Raw genomic sequence first — 24,213 nt, forward strand, 5'->3', positions numbered from 1 at the left:
AACCAAGAGCACAACCAAAAAGGTAAATACAGAAAGTGACAGAAAATGCCTCGCCACAAACACAGCAATGTGGACTCGCAGATGATGAAGCAACAAAGGCACCAACACAGATAATGCTTCAAACGTTTACTCAAGTCTTAACTTCAGTAGCTGTTGCACGTCCAGAGGATGGCAAGTAGTAAACAAGTAGCACAACTGACTCAATGACATTCTTCCAGAAAGTTATAGTAGAGGCCCTCTACTTTCAATCTTCAAAATGGAGGTTACAGACATTTTGAGGATACTGTTACTAAACTTAATATTATAGACTGTATACTAACTAAAAGCAAGACTCCAATCTTTCTGCAAGAAGGTAAACATCCTACCTCTAGCTAAAATACCTACTGCTTCTGGGGACAAATTATTGATAATTTAAGGACCTTTCCAGGTGTAACGCAAATGACACCCAGCAAACAAGCCAGCTAAAAATAGAAGAAAATATATTTGCTGTAAACATCCACCTGAAACATCTATCTGGCCCCAAGAGATCCTGTCCAAAGGGATCTAGAGGTAAATGCCATTAGTCATTCCCAATTAAGGCAGTATTGGAAACATAACTCTTGAGAAATCTAAAGGGCAGTTGCAATCAACTAACCAGTCCTGGGATGACAAAGTGAATTCACTAGTAGAAACATCAAACTTATCAGACACAAAATATTCTCCATTTGAAAAGGTTGTTGAAAAAAATAAAAAGAATAAAAGAACAGGATACAGAAATTGATTAAGATGAAAAAAATAGACTGAATTAAATATGTTAATTAAAAAGCTATCAATCAAGGAAGTAGCAACTTAGGCTGTATCTCTCTAGTCATATTCTAACAGATGGGTACTGGTATGTTGAAAGATGAAATAAAGGATGCACTGAACAAACTAGGGGTGCCTAAAAAAGGTTTTGTAGGTTCATCGTGTACCTCAAAATATAAATGATCATAGAACTCCATTAGCTAAGTAAAAGAATCATCAAAACATCTTAAAGACAATAACTCATACTACATTAGTAGTAGGGGAAAGCAAAGGTTCACATAAATCCAAAAGAATGCCCAAAAATATATTTAAACATCAAACCGTTCAAAGTAATAAAGATAGCGCTGATATGGCCACTTCCCAATGTTATAAATAATTCTTAATTCTATAGGGCAATAAGAAGGACTATTCACATTCAACATGGAGGGGGGGGGGGGAGACATTCCCTCCAATAACCCACATTACAGATACACCACCAATGAAGGATTGGTCATGTATATTTGAAGCATTGGTACAGTTCAATAAAATAAGTTCCTAACCCAAAACTACAAGTGAAGGAAGAATCTACTTCAACACTAGCTGGCAATGGCATGAAATAGGATTCATTTCACTAATTTATCAGAGGATGTGGTGGGGTATTCTAAAGTTAAAAAAGGAATCCAAATAAAAGTAGCTTTGTCAAGATAGGAAAGCTGGGTAAAGCAGAAAATGAACTTGGCTAGCTATTCCTCATGGGAGACCAAAGCAAAATGTCTTTCAGGAATGGGTCGGCTATCCAGAGGCTTAGTTACATATATTTCATCATCATAGGACTCGAATGTCATGGCTATTAATACAGACATGGACTATAGCCATATTTTAGAAATGGATTTAAACTGCCCACTAGATTGGAGCCTGAAGATTATCTTATTTATAGGGTATACCTTCTGACATCATAGAAAAAAATCATGATCATCAATTGTATTAGAAATATGGTAACTGAGGTCCTGAATGTAAACATGATGTTAATTTGAGATTTACAGAAATTTCTTGGTGCCATCTGATATGATGTTTAAATGTACAGGGGCTACTGACATACTATGGAACGTCCCAAGGCACGGAAACGGCAAAATAGTACATCAGTAAGAATGCATCTAATATCCTCAAGCACTTCAGTGAACAATCTTATCGGTTGATGGGGAGACCCAAAATGTTGACTCGCTCAATACAACAGAATCCCATGAAAAGCAAACGATATACCACTCAAAGAAAGATCTCTACGAAGGGGGATTGGCATCACCTGGTTGGCGCAAGAGCAGAGTTCTATGAAATGACAAGATAATATGGCACAAAAAAATAAACAAACTTATGAGGTAAGGCTGATCAGCTAGGGGTCTTAAAGGGAATTATAACAATCATTTGCAATGCAATAGGTCTCGCATTAGGAAAGTGTGAGCTATTGGTATTGTAAATGACAATTTTTTTTAATATGTGTTGGCTTTGAAAATATGTAAATTAATAGCATTGTTAATCACAAAGCCAATAGCTTACACTTTCCTAATGCAAGACCTATTGGCTATGGCAATGCTTGTTGGTAGCAAGCAAGGACAGTGCTGTTGTGGTGCTGAGTGATGATGTGGTTGGGCTGAGTGATGTGGTGGTGTATCAGAGTGATGTGGTGGTTTCCCTGAGTGATGCCCCTGAGTGATGTGGTGGTGTCCCCGAGTGATGTGGTGGTGTCCCCGAGTGATGTGGTGGTGTCCCCGAGTGATGTGGTGGTGTCCCCGAGTGATGTGGTGGTGCCCCCGAGTGATGTGGTGGTGCCCCCGAGTGATGTGGTGGTGCCCCCGAGTGATGTGGTGGTGCCCCCGAGTGATGTGGTGGTGCCCCCGAGTGATGTGGTGGTGCCCCCGAGTGATGTGGGGGTGCCCCCGAGTGATGTGGGGGTGCCCCTGAGTGATGTGGGGGTGCCCCTGAGTGATGTGGGGGTGCCCCTGAGTGATGTGGGGGTGCCCCTGAGTGATGTGGGGGTGCCCCTGAGTGATGTGGTGGTGCCCCTGAGTGATGTGGTGGTGCCCCTGAGTGATTTGGTGGTGTCGCACAAGTTACTACTTGTGTAACGATATATCTGTAAGAGACATTAGTTGGTGACAGATTCCTTACCTTAGAATATCCCCAGGCGTCAGACTGGATCCGGAAATGTTTGCGTAGCAATACCCCTGCGCGCCGGCAGGCGTCGTCCGCGGCTCCGCGGCCATCGTCGGCGTTGTTAGCGCCGGAATGACGTCGGAGTACTTGGGCGCCGCCCATGCGCGCTGACGTCAGTTCTGATACACAGCTTTTCCGCGCCAGATACGCAGAGCCATGATAGAACCAACACTGGTGCCATGAAACTAGGGCCCTGAAAGGGGATGACCTTAACCCTAGGTATCGGTTCGCAGAACGGGGAGGATGGGTGAGTCGGTAAGGAATTTATCACTAACTAATGTCTCTTACAGATATATCGTTACACAAATATTAACGTTCGTGATAGATTCCTTACCTTAGAATAGATACCCCAGCAATACCAACCCAGGTGGTGGGTCTGCGAACCAATAATCACTAGAAAGTCCTGGAGGACAGAACGGCCCAAGAAGCCATCCCTCCGGACTTGGCTCTCCAGGCAATAGTGTCTTGCAAACGTGTGCAGCAAGGCCCACCTAGCTGCCTGGCAAATGTCCTGCAAGGGCACTCCTCGGCCCAGGGCAGTGGTAGTCGCCGTGGTCCGAGTGGAATGAGCCCTTAGTCCAACAGGGGGTTCCTTCTTAGCCAAGGAGTAACACGCCTAGATACACAAGATGATCCACCGCAAGATGGTCCGCTTGTGCACCGCCTTTCCCTTCTTAGCGCCCACGTAACCAACAAAGAGTTGGTCATCCACCCGGAACTGACGTGTGCGATCCAGATAGTAAGAGAGCGCACGTTTTGGGTCCAGACGGTGGAGCCTCTCTTCCTCTTTCGAGGGATGCGGAGGCGGAAATAAGGTGGGCAAGGTAATTGACTGCCCGATGTGGAAGGACGCGACAACCTTGGGCAGGAAAGAGGGTCTCGTCCCCAACACAACCTTGTCCGATGAACAGAGAGGAAAGGAGGTGTAGAAGAAAGAGCCTGGAGCTCACTCACTCTCCGGGCAGAGGTGATGGCAACCAGGAAAGCAGTCTTCAAGGTAAGAAGACGGAGAGGACAGTTATGGAGCGGCTCAAAGGGAGCACACATTAGGTTGGTAAGTACAAGATTCAAGTCCAAGTGGGGCATCACGAAAGGAACAGGAGGAAACATGTGTGTGATGCCCTTCAAAAACCTATTTACAATCAGGGACTTGAACAAGGAAGGCTGATTAGGCAGCCTTAAGAAGGCGGAAAGGGCAGAAAGGTAGCCCTTGATAGTGCCCAGAGCAGAGCCCTGCTGGGCAAGAGAAAGAAGGAAGAGGAGAACCTCAGAAAGGGGTGCAGAGAGTGGATCCACAGCCTTTGCTGTGCACCATGCCACAAACCTGTTCCACCTGCAGGCGTATACCGACTTTGTGGAGGGACGCCTGGCTGCCAGAATGACATTACAGACTTCGGGAAGCAAGTCAAATGGCCTCAAATGTCGCCGCTCAATCTCCAAGCTTGTAGGTTGAGACTGGACAGGTTTGGGTGGAGGACCGTCCCCTGCTGCTGCGACAGAAGGTCTTCCCGAAGAGGCAGACGAATCGGGGGATCGACTGACATGCTGAGTAGCTCGGGATACCAGTATCTTCGTGCCCAGTCCGGAGCCACAAGGATAACCTGGACCCGGTCGGGCCTGATCTTCTTCACCACTCTGGGCAGAAGTGGTATAGGCGAAAAGGCGTACAATAGACCTCAACTCCACTCGCGACGAAAAGCATCTCCGAGCGAGTGCCGCCTTGGAAATTCCAATGCGCAGAACTGATGACATTGTGCGTTCTCTTCTGTGGCGAATAGATCTAACCAAGGTTCTCCCCACTGCTGAAAGAGGCCTTGCACCACGTCCGAGTTCAGACGCCATTCGTGATCCATCATGCACCGACGGCTGAGTTCATCCGCCCTGGCGTTCAGGGAACCTGCCAGGTGTTGAACCACCAGGGTCACGCCCTGATGTTCCAGCCACTGTCAGAGGCACAGAGCCTGCTGGCATAGGGTCCACGACCCCACCCCGCCCTGTTTGTTGCAGTACCACATGGCGGTGGTGTTGTCCGTGATCACCTGCACTACACTCCCCCGGACAGAGGGGAGGAATGCCTTCAGTGCTAGACGAATCGCCCGCAGCTCCAAACGGTTGATTTGGAGCCGGGACTCCGCCGGAGACCAGAGGCCTCTGATCTCCGCCTCTCCCATGTGGCCCCCACCAGCCCAGGAGGGACGTGTCCGTCACAACTACGTGCTCTGCCACTGGCCCAATCGCGGTCCGTGAGCCACCACTGCAACTGTCTTGCAGTGCCCTCCGAGATCAAGACATGGTCGGACAAGTTGCCCTGATGCTGGGCCCACTGAAACCTCAGGTCCCACTGCAGAGCCCGCATCTGCCACCGGGCGTGATGCACCAGAAGCATGCAGGAGGCCATCAGCCCCAGAAGCCGCAGCGTCAACCTGACCGAGACTCGGGATAAAGGCTGAAAGATCGGAATCAGAGCCTGAATATCCCGAAACCGCTGTTCGGGCGGATAAACCCGAAACTGCGCAGAGTCCTGAACCGCTCCGAGGAGCTTCTGAGAGGGACACAGGTGTGACTTCGGCACGTTGATGGAGAACCCCAGCAGGTGCAGGAGATGGGCCGTAGTCTGGAGGTGGCTGACGACTGTCTAGGGCGAGCCCACCTTCAACAACCAGTCCTCAAGGTAGGGGAAGACTGACACCCCTAACCTGCGCAGATGGGCTGCGACCACTGCCATCACTTTCGTGAACACCCGTGGGGCGCTGGTAAGGCTGAAGGGGAGCACGGTAAATTGAAAGTGCTCGTGGCCTACCGTGAACCGTAGGTAAAACCGGCAGGATGGGGATGTGAAAATAAGCGTCCTGCAAGTCCAACGCTACCATAGGTCTCCGGGGTCCAGGGCAGCTAAGACCTGAGTCAGCATTTTGAACTTCTCCTTTCGGAGGAAGCCGTTGACGTTCCGTAGGTCCAAGATAGGGAGTAGGCCCCCTTTGCCCTTCTTGGGTACCAGAAAGTAGTGGGAGTAGCAACCACACCCTACTTCCGGCCCAGGAACGCGCTCGATGGCCCCCTTGGCCAAGAGGGCCATGACTTCCTCTTGCAGAAGTTGCAAGTGATCCCCCGACACGCGGTGGAATTGCAGTGGCATGGCTGGAGCGGTCGCCTCTAAGGGGAGGGAGTAGCCCCTTCGGACGATTTGCAGCACCCACTTGTCCGACGTGACAGTGCACCAGTGAAAGAGGTGATGGCGAACCATGCCCCCCACTGGCGTCACATGGGCCTAAAAGCACGGACTAGGAGGGGTTTGAGGCAGATGCTGCAGGGGAAGGTATGGACTGGCCTCGCCGTTATCCCCGACCGCCGCTACGGCGGATTCCACGCCGCACCGCGCTGTTGAACTGTCTGCAAACAAAACAGGTGATGGACCGAATGTGGATCAATGTCACACATTCATCCCAGTCCAAAGATCTGGGCCCAAATCCATCGTTTTTTTGCACTCCACACCACCCTGGGTTAGACAATGGCGATATGCAAATCAGCTCTGACCCTGTGCCCCATGGGAACAGTCCAGTCCGAACTACAAAAGCCATGTCCTTCCCAGAACGGAATCAAGCATCCGAGGACCGGACCGGTTTCGAGGTAACACCTCATCAGCCCGGCTAGCTTGACTCCAGTGGTGTGGAGTGCCTGGGACCCACGTCTGAGCATCCCCAGCGCACTTATGGTGGAATTTGCAAACAAAACAGGTGATGGACCGAATGTGGATCAATGTCACACATTCATCCCAGTCCAAAGATCTGGGCCCAAATCCATCGTTTTTTTTGCACTCCACACCACCCTGGGTTAGACAATGGTGATATGCAAATCAGCTCTGACCCTGTGCCCCAGGGGAACAGTCCAGTCCGAACTACAAAAGCCATGTCCTTCCCAGAACGGAATCAAGCATCCGAGGACCGGACCGGTTTCGAGGTAACACCGTTCTGGGAAGGACATGGCTTTTGTAGTTCGGACTGGACTGGGTTGGGTGGACAAAAAGCAATGGTCGCCCGGGGCGGGCGGTAGCATCTAGCCATGTTCCTATCCACAGGTGGACCTGTGGTGGGCTTGGACCAAGTGCCCACAAGAACGTCACATAAGGCCTCATTAAACGGCAGCAGAGGCTCATTGGAGCTTGCCTGCGGTTTAAGGACCTCAGTGAGGAGGTTAGTCCTCACGGTCGCGAGAGAGAGCTCAAGGTTTAAGGACTTGGCCGCCCGCGTCAACACTACACTATAAGCAGCCCCCTCCTCCGTAGCTACGGTGGGAGGGGAGCCAAATCCAGTGTCTGGCGAAGTGTCAAGTCCACTGGCCTCCCCAAGCTCATATGGCCATTCCTGTTGAGACGGGCACTCCCATGCCAGAGGGTCCTCATACCCCCTCCCAATCACCCTGGTCACCCATCTCCTGTAATTCAGGGTCAACAGATGGTGCCAGTTCATGGAAATAGAAATCTCCGAATGCTGTCGGGAGCTTTGCCCAGCGGCGCCGCTCCGGCGCCGGAACCGGACCGAGGGTAGGATCGACGACGGCGCCTATAGCAGGCGCCGGGGGCGACACCCGCAGGGCCGGCGCCGGTGAGGTCGTGAGGTCGACCGTCGACGACGCGGATCCGGAAGTGGATCCAGGGAGGGCCAGCGGCGCTGGGACCAAAGTTGCCGGGAGCGCCGGGGCCGAAGCACCCGGCGGCGGCGGAGCCGAAGCAACTGACCCGCTAGGCCCTCCAGCCGGGGCCGTTGGGCTCGGAGGCGCCACGGAACCCGGCTGAGGAGGGAGGGACTTCATGGCCATGAGGTACCGCTCGATATCCTCACGTGTCGCGTCATGCCCAGGGACCCGAAGGTGTGGGGCAGGTGGCGACATCCGCAACTCCGTAGGAGCCACGTGGGTGGTGTCACCCGAACCCCCGGCAGCATCGCGCGAGCGTCGGGGTGGGTCGGAGGAACGATGATGTCTCTCCGACCTCTCATACCTCTAACCTGAGGATTTGGATCCTGACGACCGATGTCCACTCCCGGAGCTGCGAGGGCTCAGACCCCGCGACCGGTCCCTCGACCTCCTGTGGGACCGGGCCCTGGAGCGGCACGGGCCGACTGCCGGAGTTCCAGTCGCTTGCGGGACCGCTCCCGCCTAGCTTTAGACGTCAGGGCCTGGCAGTCGGAGCAGGTGCGGTCGTCGTGGTCTAGGCCTAAACACTTGAGGCACCGGCGATGGGGGTCGGTAACCGACATCAGTCGGTCGCACTTGGAACAGGGTTTAAACTCTGGCAACACAGTTGGAGTCGAAGACTCGAGTAGAGAAATGATCAAAAAGATCAAAAAGTTTAGTCAAAAAAGACTAAGGGGTAGAGCTTCTCCGGATCTGCGCTAGCTGGCGCGGAAAAAAGAAGAACTGACGTCAGCGCGCATGGGCGGCGTCTAAGTACTCCGACGACGTCATTCCGGCGCTAACGACGCCGACGACTATCGCGGAGCCGCGGACGACGCCTGCCGGCGCGGAGGGGTATTGCTACTCAAAAATTTCCGGATCCAGTCTGACGCCTGGGGATATTCTAAGGTAAGGAATCTATCACTAACGTGTCTCTTTCAGATCCTGAGTGATGTAGTGGTGTTCCTGAGTGATGTGGTGTTTGAGTGTGAGGGGGTGAGGGTGTGTGAGGGTGTGTGAGGGTGTGTGAGGGTGTGTGAGGGTGTGTGAGAGTGTGTGAGGGTGTGTGAGGGTGTGTGAGGGTGTGTGAGGGTGTGTGAGGGTGTGTGAGGGTGTGTGAGGGTGAGGGAGGGTGAGGGAGGGTGAGGGAGGGTGAGGGAGGGTGAGGGAGGGTGAGGGAGGGTGAGGGAGGGTGAAGGAGGGTGAGGGAGGGTGAGGGAGGGTGTGTGAGGGTGTGTGAGGGTGAGGGAGGGTGGGTGAGGGTGACGGGGTAAGGGTGATGGGGGTGAGGGTGTGTGTAAGGGTGTGAGGGGGTGTGTGATGGTGGGTGAGGGTGAGTGACGGTGAGTGAGGGTGTGTGAGTGTGTGAGTGTGTGAGTGTGTGAGGGTGTGTGAGGGTGTGTTAGGTTGTGTGAGGGTGAGGAGGTGTGAGGGTGAGGGTCTGAAGTAAATGGTGGCAGGGCAGACATCATAAGACAGAGAGAAGAGACTGCGTGGTGACTGCGTTGGTCAGTTTCAGAATCAGGAGGGGCAGAGTCGGCACAGTCTGCGAGGAATCAACGTGTCTAGAGGCAAAGCATAGCGGTTGTAGCATTGCAGCTAGCAAGTCGAGTGTTTTCAAGCTGTGTCCCTAGAGAGATGGCAACACAGCAACAGCATTTGAGGAGCAAGGCTACTGTAAACAAGCACGGTTGGCTTTCACCTTCTTCCAGAAACAAGCACTCGGCATTGCTGGGGGGGTGGGGGGGATTGTGGCAGCCTTTAAAGTCTGATGCCGAGGCGCAGACAAATGGTGGTGTGTTATGTGGCTGGCTCTGTGCACGTGCATAGATCACATGAACTGTATGCATTGGCTCAGCGAGACGTAAAAACCTACAAAAGGATTATTGGTTACGAAGCAAGAGTAGGAGCTAAAGCATTGCTCAGTTCTAATTAGATGGGCACAAAAATTATCTGAAAATTCTGGGGCTTAACTGGAGAATAGAAGGGAAAGAAGACAAGCATCAAGTGATAAAAATAACAGAGGAACAGAAATAGATATTATATGCAAATACTATAAATAAATTGCCAGATGTACAATCATAAATGTGAATGTAAATGTGGGATTCTTGTAAAGCGCACTGTTACTCTACCCGAGTGTCCTGGCGCTGTAGACCGCCGGGGAACCCGTCCTGTTTTTCCCTGTGAGATGGTCCCTTTCTGGGTATCTCCAGGGTGAAACCAGGCATCCCCGGCGTCTGTGGGGGGCCGTTGTAGAGATGAGGCAAGCTTAATGCCCAGAGTTACCAAGTGTGTTCCCTGGTTAGAGTAGGCACTGAGGCGAGAATTATCGAGTCCGTTGACCCCTGGTCCACGACCCTGCCGAGTCAGGAATTGAACCCTGGTCCCGGGCCGTTCTCTGCTTACAGGTCTGCCGCCTCTAACCAGTGAGCCACACCTCTCCACAAGCATGGAAAGTTATCTATACAAATAACTGAGGTCTACGTGTGCTTTGTCTGAAGAGTGTTTTCGTAAATAACCTGAAAGCCAACGCATCTATCGGCAGCGCTAGGCGGACATGGGATCCCTGGGAAAACATTTATCAGGCGAGTTTTAGGAAAGGATGTGAAATGTTCAGTGACCTCACCATCCTTGACTAAGATGGCTCTGGAAAGACCAGAATTGAGATCTTTATTTCTTTTATAGACTACTACTCAGCTTTCACTAGGGTGGATTTCTGGTTATTATGGTTAAAGCTAATCAAATGGGAAATTCTAGACACATTTTAGTGGGCCACATGAGCGGGAAATCTGAGCAACTAATACGGCCTGAAGCACAAATGAAATGCGTTACTTACCTGTAACAGCAGTTATCCAGTATTGGTGTCTTTCATAGATTCACATGCCTGAATCACATGCCTGAATCATTCCCCGTCGTCGAGACGGGAGCCTCCGGTACATAAAAAAGTAATGTCCTATAGACATACATAGAGAAAATAGGCCTAAGGGCCTCCCCTTAGTAGCCTTTCTTTGTCCTTATGTAAATAGGACCAAACTCTCACAGTCAGCCAATCAGCTCCGACCTCCCTCTAGAACCTTCCTGGGAGGAGCCTCAGTCCCTCAGATTTTCGTACGCACCCAGCTAGGTTGGCGTAATATTGTCAGAGAGGGATGTGAGTCCTTCCAGGGGAGGCGGGAGGGTTGCATGTGAATCTATGAAAGACACCAATACTGGATAACTGCTGTTACAGGTAAGTAACGCATTTCTTATCCAGTATTTGGGGTGTCTTTCATAGATTCACATGCCTGAATCAGAGTAACTAGCAATCAGATATGCACATGTGTGATGTAAAGTCGCTCTGCAGACATGTTAGACAATGCATATATTATCATATAACATGGGGACAGCATAATTGGAACATCACAAGAGCAAAGAATGTGCATACCTGGATGGCGGGATGTAGGAAGGCTCACCTCACTGAAAGAGATGGCGAAGCACCGCCTGGCCAACTGCCGCATCCTTCTGAAGTTCGATATCCAGGCAGTAGTGTCTGGAGAAAGTGTGCGGTGACTTCCAGGTCGCCGCTCTGCATATGTCCAAGATTGGCACCCCAGCGAACAGTGCTGCTGACGTGGACATCGCCCTGGTGGAATGAGCAGTTACATGATCAGTCAAAGGCCGTCCGGCCTTGTCGTGGCAGAATGCAATCGCCGAGGAGATCCATCTCGAGATGCTTTACTTCGTAAGAGGCAGGCCCATTCTTGGTCTGCTGTATGCCACGAACAGTTGTGAAGACTTCCTGAGAGCCTTAGTTTTATCCAGGTAGAACTTTAGGCATCTCTTGAGATCCAAGGAATGCAGTGCTCTTTCTGCTGCTGTGGAAGGGTTCGCAAAGAAGGACCTAAGGACAATTGGTTCATTGAGATGAAAGTCCGAAGGCACCTTTGGTATGAATTTAGGGTTCGGTCTCAGCACCACCCTGTCCTGTCTGAACTGCATATATGGTTCCTGAATGGACAAAGCTTGTAGCTCGCTAACTCTCCTGGCCGATGTTAAAGCGAGCAAGAGCGCCGTTTTCCAGGAGATGTATTTGATAGATGCTCGATGAATGGGTTAAAACGGATGTCTCATGAGTTGGTTGAGTACCAGATTCAGTTGCCATGTCGGAGGGACTTTCCGAGGCCTCGGAAAGGATCTGTAGAGCCCCTTCAGGAATTGCTTGACCAGCCTACTTGACCACAGAGAAGGTCCTGTGAAAGTTCTGGTGAACCTAGAGATAGCTGCCAGGTGAACCTTAATGGATGCATGTGCCAGTCCTGACTGTACCAAATGTAGGAGGTATGATAATATCTGTTCAGGGGTGACAGCGAGCGGTCGCAGGCCCTGGTCTGAACACCAAATGCAGAACCTTTTCCACTTGAGAGAGTAGGTTTCTGTTTGTACTGTCAGCTCTCGCTTTTGCCAGGACATCCCTGCAGTCCTGTGGGATATTTAGGTCACAGAACTCTCTGTGCTCAGGAGCCAGGCCGATAACTTGAGCGATTGGAGGTTCGGGTGCTGTACCTGTCCGTTGGACATCGTTATGAGGTTCGGGTGCTGCCTCAGACGAATCGGTGACCTGATGGAAAGTCGAAGAAGATCCGAGAACCAGTGTTGTCTCGGCCAGAAAGGGGCAATCAGGATCAGGGTACAGGGCTCCGCCTTCATCTTCCTGAGGAGCCTCGGGATCATCGGAAACTGAGGAAAAGCGTACGCAAACACGCTGAACCAACAGGTCGATTCTTGGGACTCCCCATTGAGAGAAGATGTGAGCCAGAGCGTTGTCGCTCAGTTCCCACTCGTGGGAGAGGGATCTTTGTCTGCTCAGGGCGTCCGCGATGGTATTGTCTTTTCCGGGTACATAGTCCGCTTTGAGTGGGATTCCGTGTAGCACCAGCCAGTTCCAGATTTTCTGCGATTCGCGTGATAGAGAGAGCGAACGCGTTCCCCCCTGTTTGTTGAGATAGTGCATCGTCGTGGTGTTGTCTGTTTTGACGAGCACTGGGGAGTTCTGGATGCGTGGTAGGAAGGCCTGTAGAGCAAGATATACAGCCCTCAGCTCCAAAAGGTTTATATGGAGCAGCTTTTCCTGATCGTCCCACTTGCCGCTGATCCGAAGGTCCTGGAGAACAGCGCCCCATCCTTCCAGGGAGGCGTCCGTGGTGATCACCAGAGGTGTCGCCGGAAGGAGAAATGGCAATCCTATGGTTAGATTTTCGCGACGCCTCCACCATTCTAGACCCCTGGATATTTTTGGTGTTACCCGTACAATGTCTTCGAAAGAGCCAGTACTTTGAGTCCATTGGCTCGTGAGAGCTTCCTGCAACGGGCGCATCCTGAGTCTGCAGTGAGGGATGAGGAGTATACAGGAAGACATCATTCCCAGGAGGGATGTGTAAGTCCGGACTTTGAGGTGTGTCTTTGTTGCCACATCCGTGGCCAGGGACAATATCTTGTCCGTCCTTTCCTTCGAGGGGAAGGCTCTTGCGCACTCCGTGTCCAAGGTAGCCCCGAGGAAGGTAATTTTTGTCGTAGGGATAATGCAGGACTTTTTGAGATTGAGGGTCAATCCCAGCCTCTGAAAAAGATTGGTGCAGGCGTTGGAGGATTCGGCCGTGCCTTCGGGTGAGGGTGCTTTTACCAGCCAGTCGTCTAGGTAGGGGAAGACTTGGTGACCCAGCTGACGCAGAAAGGCCGCCACCGGTGCAAGGCACTTTGTGAAAATCCGCGGCGCGGATGTGAGGCCGAACGGCAGGACTTTGAACTGATAATGTCGGCCTGCAACCTCGAACCTCAGGAATTTTCTGTGACGCTTGAGGATGGGGATGTGGTAGTAGGCATCCTGGAGATCCAAGGAAGTCATGAAATCTCCTTTTTCCAGAGTGCCCAGGATTTCTTGGATCGTCACCATCCTGAACGATTGGCTCCGCAGGAAAGCGTTGAGCGCCCGGCGGTCTAGAATGGGCCTCCACTTGTCCTCCTTCTGTCGTACAAGAAAGAAGTGGGAATAAAACCCCTTCCCCTTTAAGGATGCTGGAACTCGTTCGATTGCTCCTTTCTGTAGCATGACAGAAATTTCCTGGAGAAGCAGGCGCAGGTGTTTGTGCGCCCGTCTTTGGGGAGGTGTATTGGGAGGGATGTTGGTGAATTCGAGAGAATGGCCGAATCGTATCATCTGGAGAACCCACCGGTCTGTGGTGATGTGTTGCCAATTGGTGAGGAAATGGGTCAATTTTCCTCCAATTTGAAAGAATGGAGAGGGTGGTAGGACTGGCTGGAGTAATCGGTCACTGGCGGCCGCCAGTGCCCCTCTTGGGATTTTTGCCTCTGAAGTTAGATCTTACGTATGAAGATTGACGACCTTGTTGTTGCTTGTGCTGGTATTGAGTTTTGTTATTGTAGGAATACGAGGACCTGTTCTGATAGGAACCCCGATAAGAGGACTGACCTCTGGATCGGTTGCCTCGAAAGGACTGGTTTCGCGACTGCAAAGTGCCCAGTGCCCTGGCAGTATCGGTGTCCTTCTTTATGGTCTGCAGTGCCTCGTCGATCTTGTCCCCAAAAAGATGCTGGCCGTCGAAGGGCATGTCCAGCACCTTCGATTGCACCTCCTGGCGGAACGACGTCGCTTTTAGCCACCCTTGACGGCGCAGAGCAGCAGCTCCAGCAAGCTGACGGAAGCCAGTCATGGCTGCATCAATAGCACAGTCAATTATTTCCGCAGCTGAAATTTGACCTTCCACAAGGAGAGCCTTGACTTCACCCTGGACTGCGTCAGGCAGTTCCTTTACGTAAGGGGCTATGTCCTCCCAGAGTTGGCGATTGTAACGTCCCAACAAAGCAATGGAGTTGGCCACCTTGATGGTCATGGCCGATGTTGTCGTGAATCTTTTTCCGATCGTGTCAAGCTTCCTGCCTTCTTTGTCTGGAGGAGCGGACAGCGGGGAGGAAGGGTTGCGGGAGTTCTTCTGGGCCGCCTGCGTAACCACCGAATCAGGTTTGGGGTGTCCATTGAGGCAAGCCGCCGCTGTAAGTGGGGCTTTGTATTTCTTGTCCAGGCGTGGAACCACCGCGGGTACAGAAGCGGGTGTCAGCATTCATTTCTTGCCCTGCTCCCACAAGAACTCTATAATTGGAATAGATTTAGTCGACTTTTGAGTCTGCTCTTTGAAATCGTGCAAGAAGCATTCCGTTTCAGTTGATTCCACGACCATATGGAATCTCTTCGCCGCCCTTTCCACAAGTTTGTGGAAGCCGCCAATGTCCACAGGCGGTGAGTCCGCTTGGCGTGGTTGTGGTGAAGCTGGGGATGACGCCACATACTCATCCTCCTCATCCTGGTCCGAGTGGACCTCCTGGACCTCTCCTTCCTCCAATTTCTCCTCATCCTCATCTTCGTCTGAGGAGTCCACCACCTGAGGTTGGACCTGGTCACGGTGGGTTTGAGGGGGAGGTTGAGACTGTTTTGGGGCGGACGCTGGTGTATGTACCATAGATGTCTGATTCCCACTGTCCGCATCCGGGAAGCGTTGCTTGTAATCTTGTACAAGGAACCGCAGGTCATTGACAAGAGTCGCCGGTAGGCATATCATGGGGGTGACCTCCGTGCGGACACTAGTGTGGACGGAGTGTTCCTGATAAGTGAACTCCTCCTGTTCCTCATCAGTGCTTTGGCATTTGACATTAAGGTCCGAGATAGAAGTAGCAGGACCCAGGTGGTCATCCTCTTCAGATTCTTCACTTTGGAAGATTTCATGAGGTGGCTGCATTTCCACTTTGCTCGGAGACGTTGTTTCCGGGGTAATTTGCAGTTTGGTAGTCTTGCCAGACGTAGCATTTGATCCTGTCGTCGTCGAGGGTGTCGTCGACGGCGTTAGCGTGAGGGCCGACACTTCCACAAGTCTGGATTTTTTCCATGGCTCAGATAGTGCCATCTTCGACGACGAGCCTTCCGTCGACGGTGTCTTCGTCGTCATCGAGTCTGTCGTCAACGATGTCCTCGTCGACGGTGGGGTGGTCGACGGTACCTTGGTCGTCGACGACGACGTCGATGTCGTCGTCGTCGGTGCACTCGTCGACGGCGAGCCCGTCGTCGACGTCTTCGTCGACGGTGTCTTCGTAGTCGGTGTCTTCGTCGTCGACTCCCTCGTCGACGGCGAGTCCGTCGTCGACGTCTTCGGCGACGGTGTCTTCGTAGTCGGCGTCTTCGTCGTCGACTCCCTCGTCGACGGTGGGTTCTTTAGCAACGTCTTCGACGATGATGGGCTCGTCAACGCTGACGTCGTCGTCGGTGTATTCCTCGTCGTCGACAAGGTCTTCGTCGTCGACGACGATTTCAGTAGTATAACAGAGGAAACAGGTCTACCTGATGACGAGGATGTAGTCGTCGTCGTCGACGCTGAAGGCGACGACGCTGATGTCGTCGACACAGTGGTTGTGACTGAGGTAGTCCTCTGGGCATGTCTGGTAGATGACGGAGCAGGCGTTAGCGTGAGGGCCGACACTTCCACAAGTCTGGATTTTTTCCATGGCTCAGATAGTGCCATCTTCGACGACGAGCCTTCCGTCGACGGTGTCTTCGTCGTCATCGAGTCTGTCGTCAACGATGTCCTCGTCGACGGTGGGGTGGTCGACGGTACCTTGGTCGTCGACGACGACGTCGATGTCGTCGTCGTCGGTGCACTCGTCGACGGCGAGCCCGTCGTCGACGTCTTCGTCGACGGTGTCTTCGTAGTCGGTGTCTTCGTCGTCGACTCCCTCGTCGACGGCGAGTCCGTCGTCGACGTCTTCGTCGACGGTGTCTTCGTAGTCGGCGTCTTCGTCGTCGACTCCCTCGTCGACGGTGGGTTCTTTAGCAACGTCTTCGACGATGATGGGCTCGTCAACGCTGACGTCGTCGTCGGTGTATTCCTCGTCGTCGACAAGGTCTTCGTCGTCGACGACGATTTCAGTAGTATAACAGAGGAAACAGGTCTACCTGATGACGAGGATGTAGTCGTCGTCGTCGACGCTGAAGGCGACGACGCTGATGTCGTCGACACAGTGGTTGTGACTGAGGTAGTCCTCTGGGCATGTCTGGTAGATGACGGAGCAGGCTTTTTAAAGGTTTGATCGTCCTGAACAGACACTGAAGATGTCGTAGATCTTGCCTCTGAAGACTTCTTGTGTGCCTTCTTAGGAGGAGTGTCTGAGGGGCCAGGGGATGTTACCCTAGGCCTCTTTTTAGAGACTTCTGAGGACTTGGAAACACTGTCCTCAGATGATTCCAGAGTGTCTCTGTCCTTAAGCCTGTCGAGCCAGATGAGAAGGCGACCTTCCCTGTCTCTCACGGTCTTTTTAGGGAAAGACCTACATATTCTGCATTTGTCCGAGACGTGGTCCGGGTAAAGGCAATATAAGCACAGGTCATGCTTATCATCCACATGGATCCTTTTCTTCCCACATGAAGAGCAGGCCCTGAAAAGGGCTTTCTTCTGTGATTCAGACATGGAAGAAAGCAGTGGAAAGAAAACACTTACTGCAAAAACAGTGTAGTGAAGTAATCCTTGAAGAGTTGAGATTGAGGAATCACTTTCAAAGAAAGTTAGATGATTTTGAAGGAATCCTGAGGAGAGCTCAGGCTGGAGACTCGCTAGCACAACGTGCGGTAGAAAATCTGAGGGACTGAGGCTCCTCCCAGGAAGGTTCCAGAGGGAGGTCGGAGCTGATTGGCTGACTGTGAGAGTTTGGTCCTTTTTACATAAGGACAAAGAAAGGCTACTAAGGGGAGGCCCTTAGGCCTATTTTCTCTATGTATGTCTATAGGACATTACTTTTTTATGTACCGGAGGCTCCCGTCTCGACGACGGGGAATGATTCAGGCATGTGATTCAGGCATGTGAATCTATGAAAGACACCCCAAATACTGGATACGTGTGCTGGCTACACACCTACTTAATCTACACACAGCTAGCATGGGAACTTGTTTACAGGGAATTAGAAATGTTCTGCGTGTTGATAATAGGAGACCAGCAAATTCTGCTACTTCATTCTGTAGATGATACAGTCAATCTGGACAGAACCTTGCTTAGTCAGCAAAAAAACTGGGTACAAATATAATACAGTTATCGACTTGGAGATGAATTTCAATAACATTGAAATAGTGTAATGTAAATCAAAATGTACATAATAGATGGAAGTGGGGGATGGCAAGCACTGATCTTGTGGACTCTTATCACTACTTCTGGCATGGCAGGGCAGAAGGGCAGGCCACAAAACTCATAAGTTTGTACTTAATCTTCAGCTTTCTCCAAATGATGTTAAGATAGCTCTACGTCAATCTGTATCTTCCATGTTAGCAGTTTTCAGATCTTAATACATTCCTTCCTTGACACACAGACTCTAACATTCAGGGACATATTGAATCATGGGCTTGAAAAGGCTTTAAGTATATTTTCAGTCTGCCATGCAGCTGTCCTCTGTCAAAACTCAGACTGGAGTTAGGACTGGTTAGCAATTCATATTATGGAGATGCAATTTACCAATTATTGCCACCGGCAAAGGAGCGCTATAGGGTGGCTATTTAGTTCTTTATTATGTGCTGCAATCTCACATAACCTTGGGAGCCAAAGAGGTCTGTCTTTGGACAAATAATGTAAATCTACTAGGGATGGCTACATTGTGAAAATTAAGCATTGCATACAATACATTTGAAAGGAAGGTAAAATAATCAAGTAAATACTTTTCAAGAAATTGTGGGACAATTTAGTAAATATAAAAGAAAATGTACAATACAAATCTATACTGCACTAAAGCCACACCATTATTGGACTAATCATTACAAGCAAAGAGTTCACACAAAATGTATGATGTTTTGTTGCCTACTCATTCCAGTTTCTGATTTAAGAGAGGGGTGAAAGATTGACATAAAATTTGACTGCCGTGCTTTAGACTTTGAGGGGAAAAATTGAAGCAATTTCTCATTTACCCTCAATTATTAGAAGGTCAAAGTTCGCAGACTCTAGGCTCTTAAAATAAATGAGGCCAATTCGATGTGCGAAGGGCAGCTGATTAATCATGTAAGAAAATTAATTCAGAAGATTTCACAAACACTGGAGAACGCCTCTCTAATCCTGTGCACTATTTTCTGTTGCTGTTAAAGGGGAGGTATTTTTTTTACAAAATTAAGTCCAGATTTATTTGCCAATTTTGATAGGGACTTTGTGGGAGAAGAAGAGTATTTTTTTACTTTAATTTTAAAACTTTTTGCCCTAATCTTTGCTTCAATTTGTCTGCTTGTATTGTGATGATTTAAAATAATCTACAATAAATCAGAATTGACAATAATCAGAAGAGGACCCTGATTTGGGCAGAATGTTAGACTACCTACGTATTAGGGGAGTCACATTACAGACATGATCATTGCAACCACACACAATTTTCAAATTTGAGATAAACAACACAGTCCAAGTCCCAAGGACATGGCACAGCATCTAGCTATGAAAAATCTATGAAGAATTCTGTTTCGGTTTAGTTTTTTTCCCAATTGTTTTGTTTTTACATTAAAAAACAATCTATTCCGTTACAAAAACATGAAGGCTAAATTAACAAATAGGGAAAATTGAACTGCATTACATGTTCCAACCCTTAGGTCAGAAAATCATGGCATACAACTTACATCATTACGTATCACTTCCCTAGAATCAGCTAACAAATCCATCAATCTTGAGACACCTACAAAGAAAAAGTTACATAATTATACATCAGAGTGTCCTATGACAACTACTGCAATGGCAACAATTTGCTGAAAGTATCAGAGTTAATGCCATTCAGAATCAATGTTAATTCTAAACATTAAGCTAAAAAACAAGTTTGAAGTTGAATTAATAATTTTGAGTACGGTTTAATGGCTAGTGACAACCACAGCAATTTCTACCCCCTAGTCTTGCAGCTAATTCAACACATTTATTGTCATTAACCCAATTAAGTGTAAAAGACCACCAAATAAGGAATCTGAAAATAATTCCGAAATAGGTTACCGCTCAGGTAAGTAGAGTGAAAGTAATAACTATTAGGCAATTAAATTAATGTAAGTACTCCAGATTACCATGTTTAATTGTATCCAATTAAATCCAACTGCTCCCATCACAGGTAATGAAATAATTCTATTGGGAAGCACATTTGGTGAATCAACAAGGCTATCTACCACATGTTTCACTCTCACCTTCAAAGAAAAAAGCTTCTAAGCAGAGAATGACTAAGGAGGAGATGATAGGAAAGACAATCCACACTTGAAGAAATTATTTTACAGAGAAACTCATGAATACAATTTGCATCGATCAATAAAGCAGAAATACAAAAATAAACAAAATCATATTTCATATAAAAGCAAAAAAATATATATTAAATGTGCGCCACTTCAAAAGGGCATTCATAATCATAAACAAAGACTTCATAAACTAATCATAAAAGGTAGACAAATAGGCCTACACTGTCTAAGACCCATAGTCTTGAGTAGTGGCTTAAGTACCCTCAACAAATTGCTGATGAGGTTCACAGCATCATTTCAAAAGGGCACTTGAAGATGCCAGGCAGCCAAATCCCCTATCGCCCCGAGCCATCACGGACTATAAGGGAGATGGAGCCTATTGCGACTCGCAGACAATGGCAATGCACCACAACCTGTGCACGACCCTTTAACTCAATCAAATAGCACGGCACAAGAAAGCGGCTACAAACTTTACTGTGTCGGGCAGGAATGATTTTGCAATTCTGATTTCAAAAACACAGTCAGACAAATTCTGCACATTTCTGATGGTAGCAACTGAGGCAGAGGAGGAGTGGTCAACTGAGAAGGCAAGAAAAATAATAGGTGGTAGAGCAAAATCATTAGAACAGCAGTGAGATGCCAGAGAGGAGTCGCTTTGGGTTGGTACTTGAAGGGCTTTCCTCAAGAGAAATGTGTCAATCACCAAGTGTTGGACCTGGGGTTACCAGTCCACATAGGGTAGCCTAGCACAGAGTGGAAAGACTTATCCCAAAGGCCCTTGTGTTATGTTTGCGTCACACTCCACACAGCAACTCAGCGCCCATCCACTAAAAATGACACTACACCAGATTAGAAAAATACAGAATGCTTTATAAAAACTCTTTATAGGATCTCCCCTCCATCAGACAGGGGTTGTTTTAGTTAAACAAGCACTTCCACATTTGATCTCCAGAATTATTATGATTCCAATATCACATTTGGTTCTAGAACCTTATTCTCCATTGACAAGACTTCAGTTATTCCTACAATTGCTTTAAACTCTGGTTAGCACTTTTGCGACCCAAATTACCACTTAGCCGTGAGTACACACCCACTTCAATTCATGGGAGCACGAGCAACAATCTTAAGCCCTGGAGAACACTTGACACTCCCCATAAAGTAAGAACAGAGTTTACATTGACAATTGTTGGTTTGATTCACCCCTAAGCAGATGAGAATATGCAGTAAACTTCAGCAAGATCAATCATTTGTGTATATCCCCCATGAGGTTCTAACAACAGGTCTACTTGAGTGAGCGCCAGCAATAGTACTACCAATTACAGCTCACTAGTCCCTGGGAGACTGTCTTTTCCATTCAGGCTCCCCTGGTCTATTTATCAGTTTCCTTCAGGCTTCCATAGTAGGGTTCCTTCACTAAATCTCGTGGCGTTGCCTCCGCTTTAATATCCTTCCCCAGCCCCCAGATCCCGGCTTACTTGTAGTGGCTTGACTCAGGTTCGATATTCTGGGGCAGCCGGCAGGCTACGTTTGAAGCGCACACCTCCCTTTCCCCAGGCCAGGCCGTAACACCTACTGGGCCAGCACTGGGAGAGAGACGCTTCTATTGATCCACGATGCAAGGCTCTCCTCTGGCCTCCGATGCGCCCGCCCTTCACCACAGAGCAGCCGCGGGTTAATGAGGCTGCGCAAGAGAGGCGCTGCGCAAGAGAGGCGCGTCTGAGGCTCGGTGCCGCCCCTTCAGGGAAACCTTCTCGATCTCCTCCGGGCCTGCACGCGGGGAAACACTTCCTGGCAGCGCCTCCCTCTCAGCGAAGCCTCCGCTGTCACAGGCAGCCAAACCGCTACCAGTTTGTTTCCCTCTTCTCACCACCGGACAGAGACTCCTCACCCACCGATGACTATCTCTTCTTGTGGGGCTCTAAGGATGCTGCGAGTCACGCTACCCCCTCCCTTACGCCACAGTAGACTCTACATAGTTCTGCACTGGAGATAAAACCACAGGAAGCGTTTTACCTCACCACTGGTAAGTCAAGGCAGGTTTCCCGGGTTATCACCCCCCAGGGGCACTGTCGTTGGGACGGACACAGGGAGATGGTGGGGGTTTGGTTTCTTTGCCGGCCCACTGGCCAGTTCACACTCTTGCGGGGCAGCGGTACAGCTGGTATAAAGCGGTTTGGGTCCCACAGTTACTCCGATCAATTTTGAGGAGGATAGGTTAAGTTCTCCTTCCTTGATGTTGACGATCAACAGGACAAAGTCCTTCAAGATGAAAGCGTGGCAGGGTCAGGTCACTAAGTAGAGGACAGGGTTAGCAGCAGGCAAGCAACCCCTAGGAGAAGTCAGCCCTAAGCGCCCTATCCCCCTGATACCACAGCCTGAACTCCAGCTAGCTCTAGGTTTCACCACCACAAAATGGCCACCCAGGTTCTGGCCTTATATACCCCTGGACCCTGGTCACTAGAATGGGCCAGAAGGTTCTAGATCTCTCTCAATAGTATATGGGCCAGTCCCTGAGGTACAATCCCTGACAGTTGGCAGCCACCATTTTGTAAATGTTCACCTCACTACCACCTCATTTTAAAAAAAACACCTGCGCCCCTTCAGGTGTAAAAATTACTGAGGCACCCAAAACCTTAGTGACATCACCAAACAAAAAAAATATATGGTGGACAAAAAGGGGGAAAAAAGATGTAGGAGGCAGAAAGGGGACATAAAAACAAAAGGTAGGAGGGACCACCCAAAGGGCTGACAGGTCTAACACCAAGGATAAAAGACCCTAAGAAATATGCTATCTGCCGTCAAGCCCCTGCAGATCAAACTAGCTGCCAATGTGGTTGCCTTGCAGACCTAACTAGTTATCAATGATGTGACCATTTTTGTAGGAAGCCACATTAATCCAATCAAAATTCATCTTACATCTAAAGCTGCGTTCAAATACCATTTAACTTCTTTTTTAAACTAAGCACAAGAACTGGAAATTCAAAGATTCCGAAAGCATGCTCCTCTGGCTAGGGCTCAATGTCAATTGAAAATTAAGTGCCTAGTAAAAGTGATCTAAAAGGCACTTCAAGTTTTACCTTGTGTCAAGGAGGTGCTAATATCTCCTATTTTCTGTTACTTATTTCGATTTTAAATGTATTATTTAATGACTTGTTATTAAAAGCCCATCTTATTTCATAAAGTAAGGCGCTGACTGAACTGGGAAGGTGTTGAGTGGTATCTATTGTATTAAACTGGTTCAGTATCTCAGCTCCTCCAACTCCTAAACCAAGCCGCAAGTATTTATTGTTCCCTACCCAAGACACTCCAGCGCATAAAGCTAGTCTCTTGGCTGTTTAAATTAGAGAAAACAGTACTGTGGCCCAAGACCACTAGTGTACATTACATAACTCAGCCAGGGTATCCTCTGACTGCCTAAAAATCCCCACATACATCCACACAAGAAAGAGATAAGATTCAATCATAATCCATATTCCTTCTGGACTATCAATCTGTTGAAGACATTAGGAAGAAGGAGTATGAATGAATGAATTAATTAATTTATTTATTTATTGCTTGGTTACTCAAAACCATTACATTAAAAACAAGATACAAAAGTTAAAAGAATCATCATATTAAAAAAAGTCTGTATAATTCGGATCAGAAAACCTGGGGGCTGAGAGGAGTGTTGTCCGTAGCCTTGCAGCCCAACGTGCGTTATCTAAGTCTCTGGTCATTTAGCCGAGATGGCCGTCAGCTTTGTACGAGTCTGTTGAATGAATTTACCAAACTTGGCCATCCGTTTTACTGTGTTCAGTGTGTAAAGTAGATTGTCTGCCTCCTTTGCCGTGCGCGTCCCCAGTTGTAGAATGATGGGCCTGAGGTAAAGGCTACGAGCTGCGCGCAGAGCCGGGCAACAAAATAGGAGGTGAGCCAAAGACTTAAGTTTGTATTCACAGAGCCGACATTCCTTGATCGCTGTTCCTATCAGCTCAGTGGTGTATAATTCTTTGAGTGGCAGGGGATGTAATCTGTATGCTAAAATCCTATGTAAGGCTGTGCGGCCCACAGCCTGCGTAAGGTGGTGTTTATAGTTATACACTGTGTGAGGGAGACTTTGGGACTCATGGAGGCCTCTTTTGGCCAACAATTCCAGGTCCGAGGCGCGAGAGCAAATACAGACTTGTTTTTGATTGTACTTTTGATGACAAAGTAATTAATTAGCTCAGGGTCCCAGTTCTCTGGGGCTAAATTGAGGAGAACAGTGGCTGCGGCGAGGGTCGCTGACCAGGGGTTCCCTGGTTCCAGAAATATGTTTTTTAGGACTG

General features: G+C 49.1%; 1 protein-coding gene across 6 annotated transcripts in view; it reads right to left on the reverse strand.

The window, feature by feature from the left end:
• The window catches only part of USO1 (USO1 vesicle transport factor), a 682,652-nt gene that overhangs the window by 275,959 nt on the left and 382,480 nt on the right, over positions 1–24,213 (reverse strand). For all 6 annotated transcript variants that reach the window (XM_086961508.1, XM_086961506.1, XM_086961505.1 and 3 more), the window contains one exon: positions 19,316–19,371. In XM_086961508.1, coding sequence (XP_086817634.1) covers positions 19,316–19,371 — 56 coding nt within the window. The remainder of the gene's footprint in view (positions 1–19,315; positions 19,372–24,213) is intronic.

Source organism: Lissotriton vulgaris, chromosome 3_1 (genome assembly GCF_964263255.1).
Source record: "Lissotriton vulgaris chromosome 3_1, aLisVul1.2, whole genome shotgun sequence".
Taxonomy (NCBI): Eukaryota; Metazoa; Chordata; class Amphibia; order Caudata; family Salamandridae; genus Lissotriton; species Lissotriton vulgaris.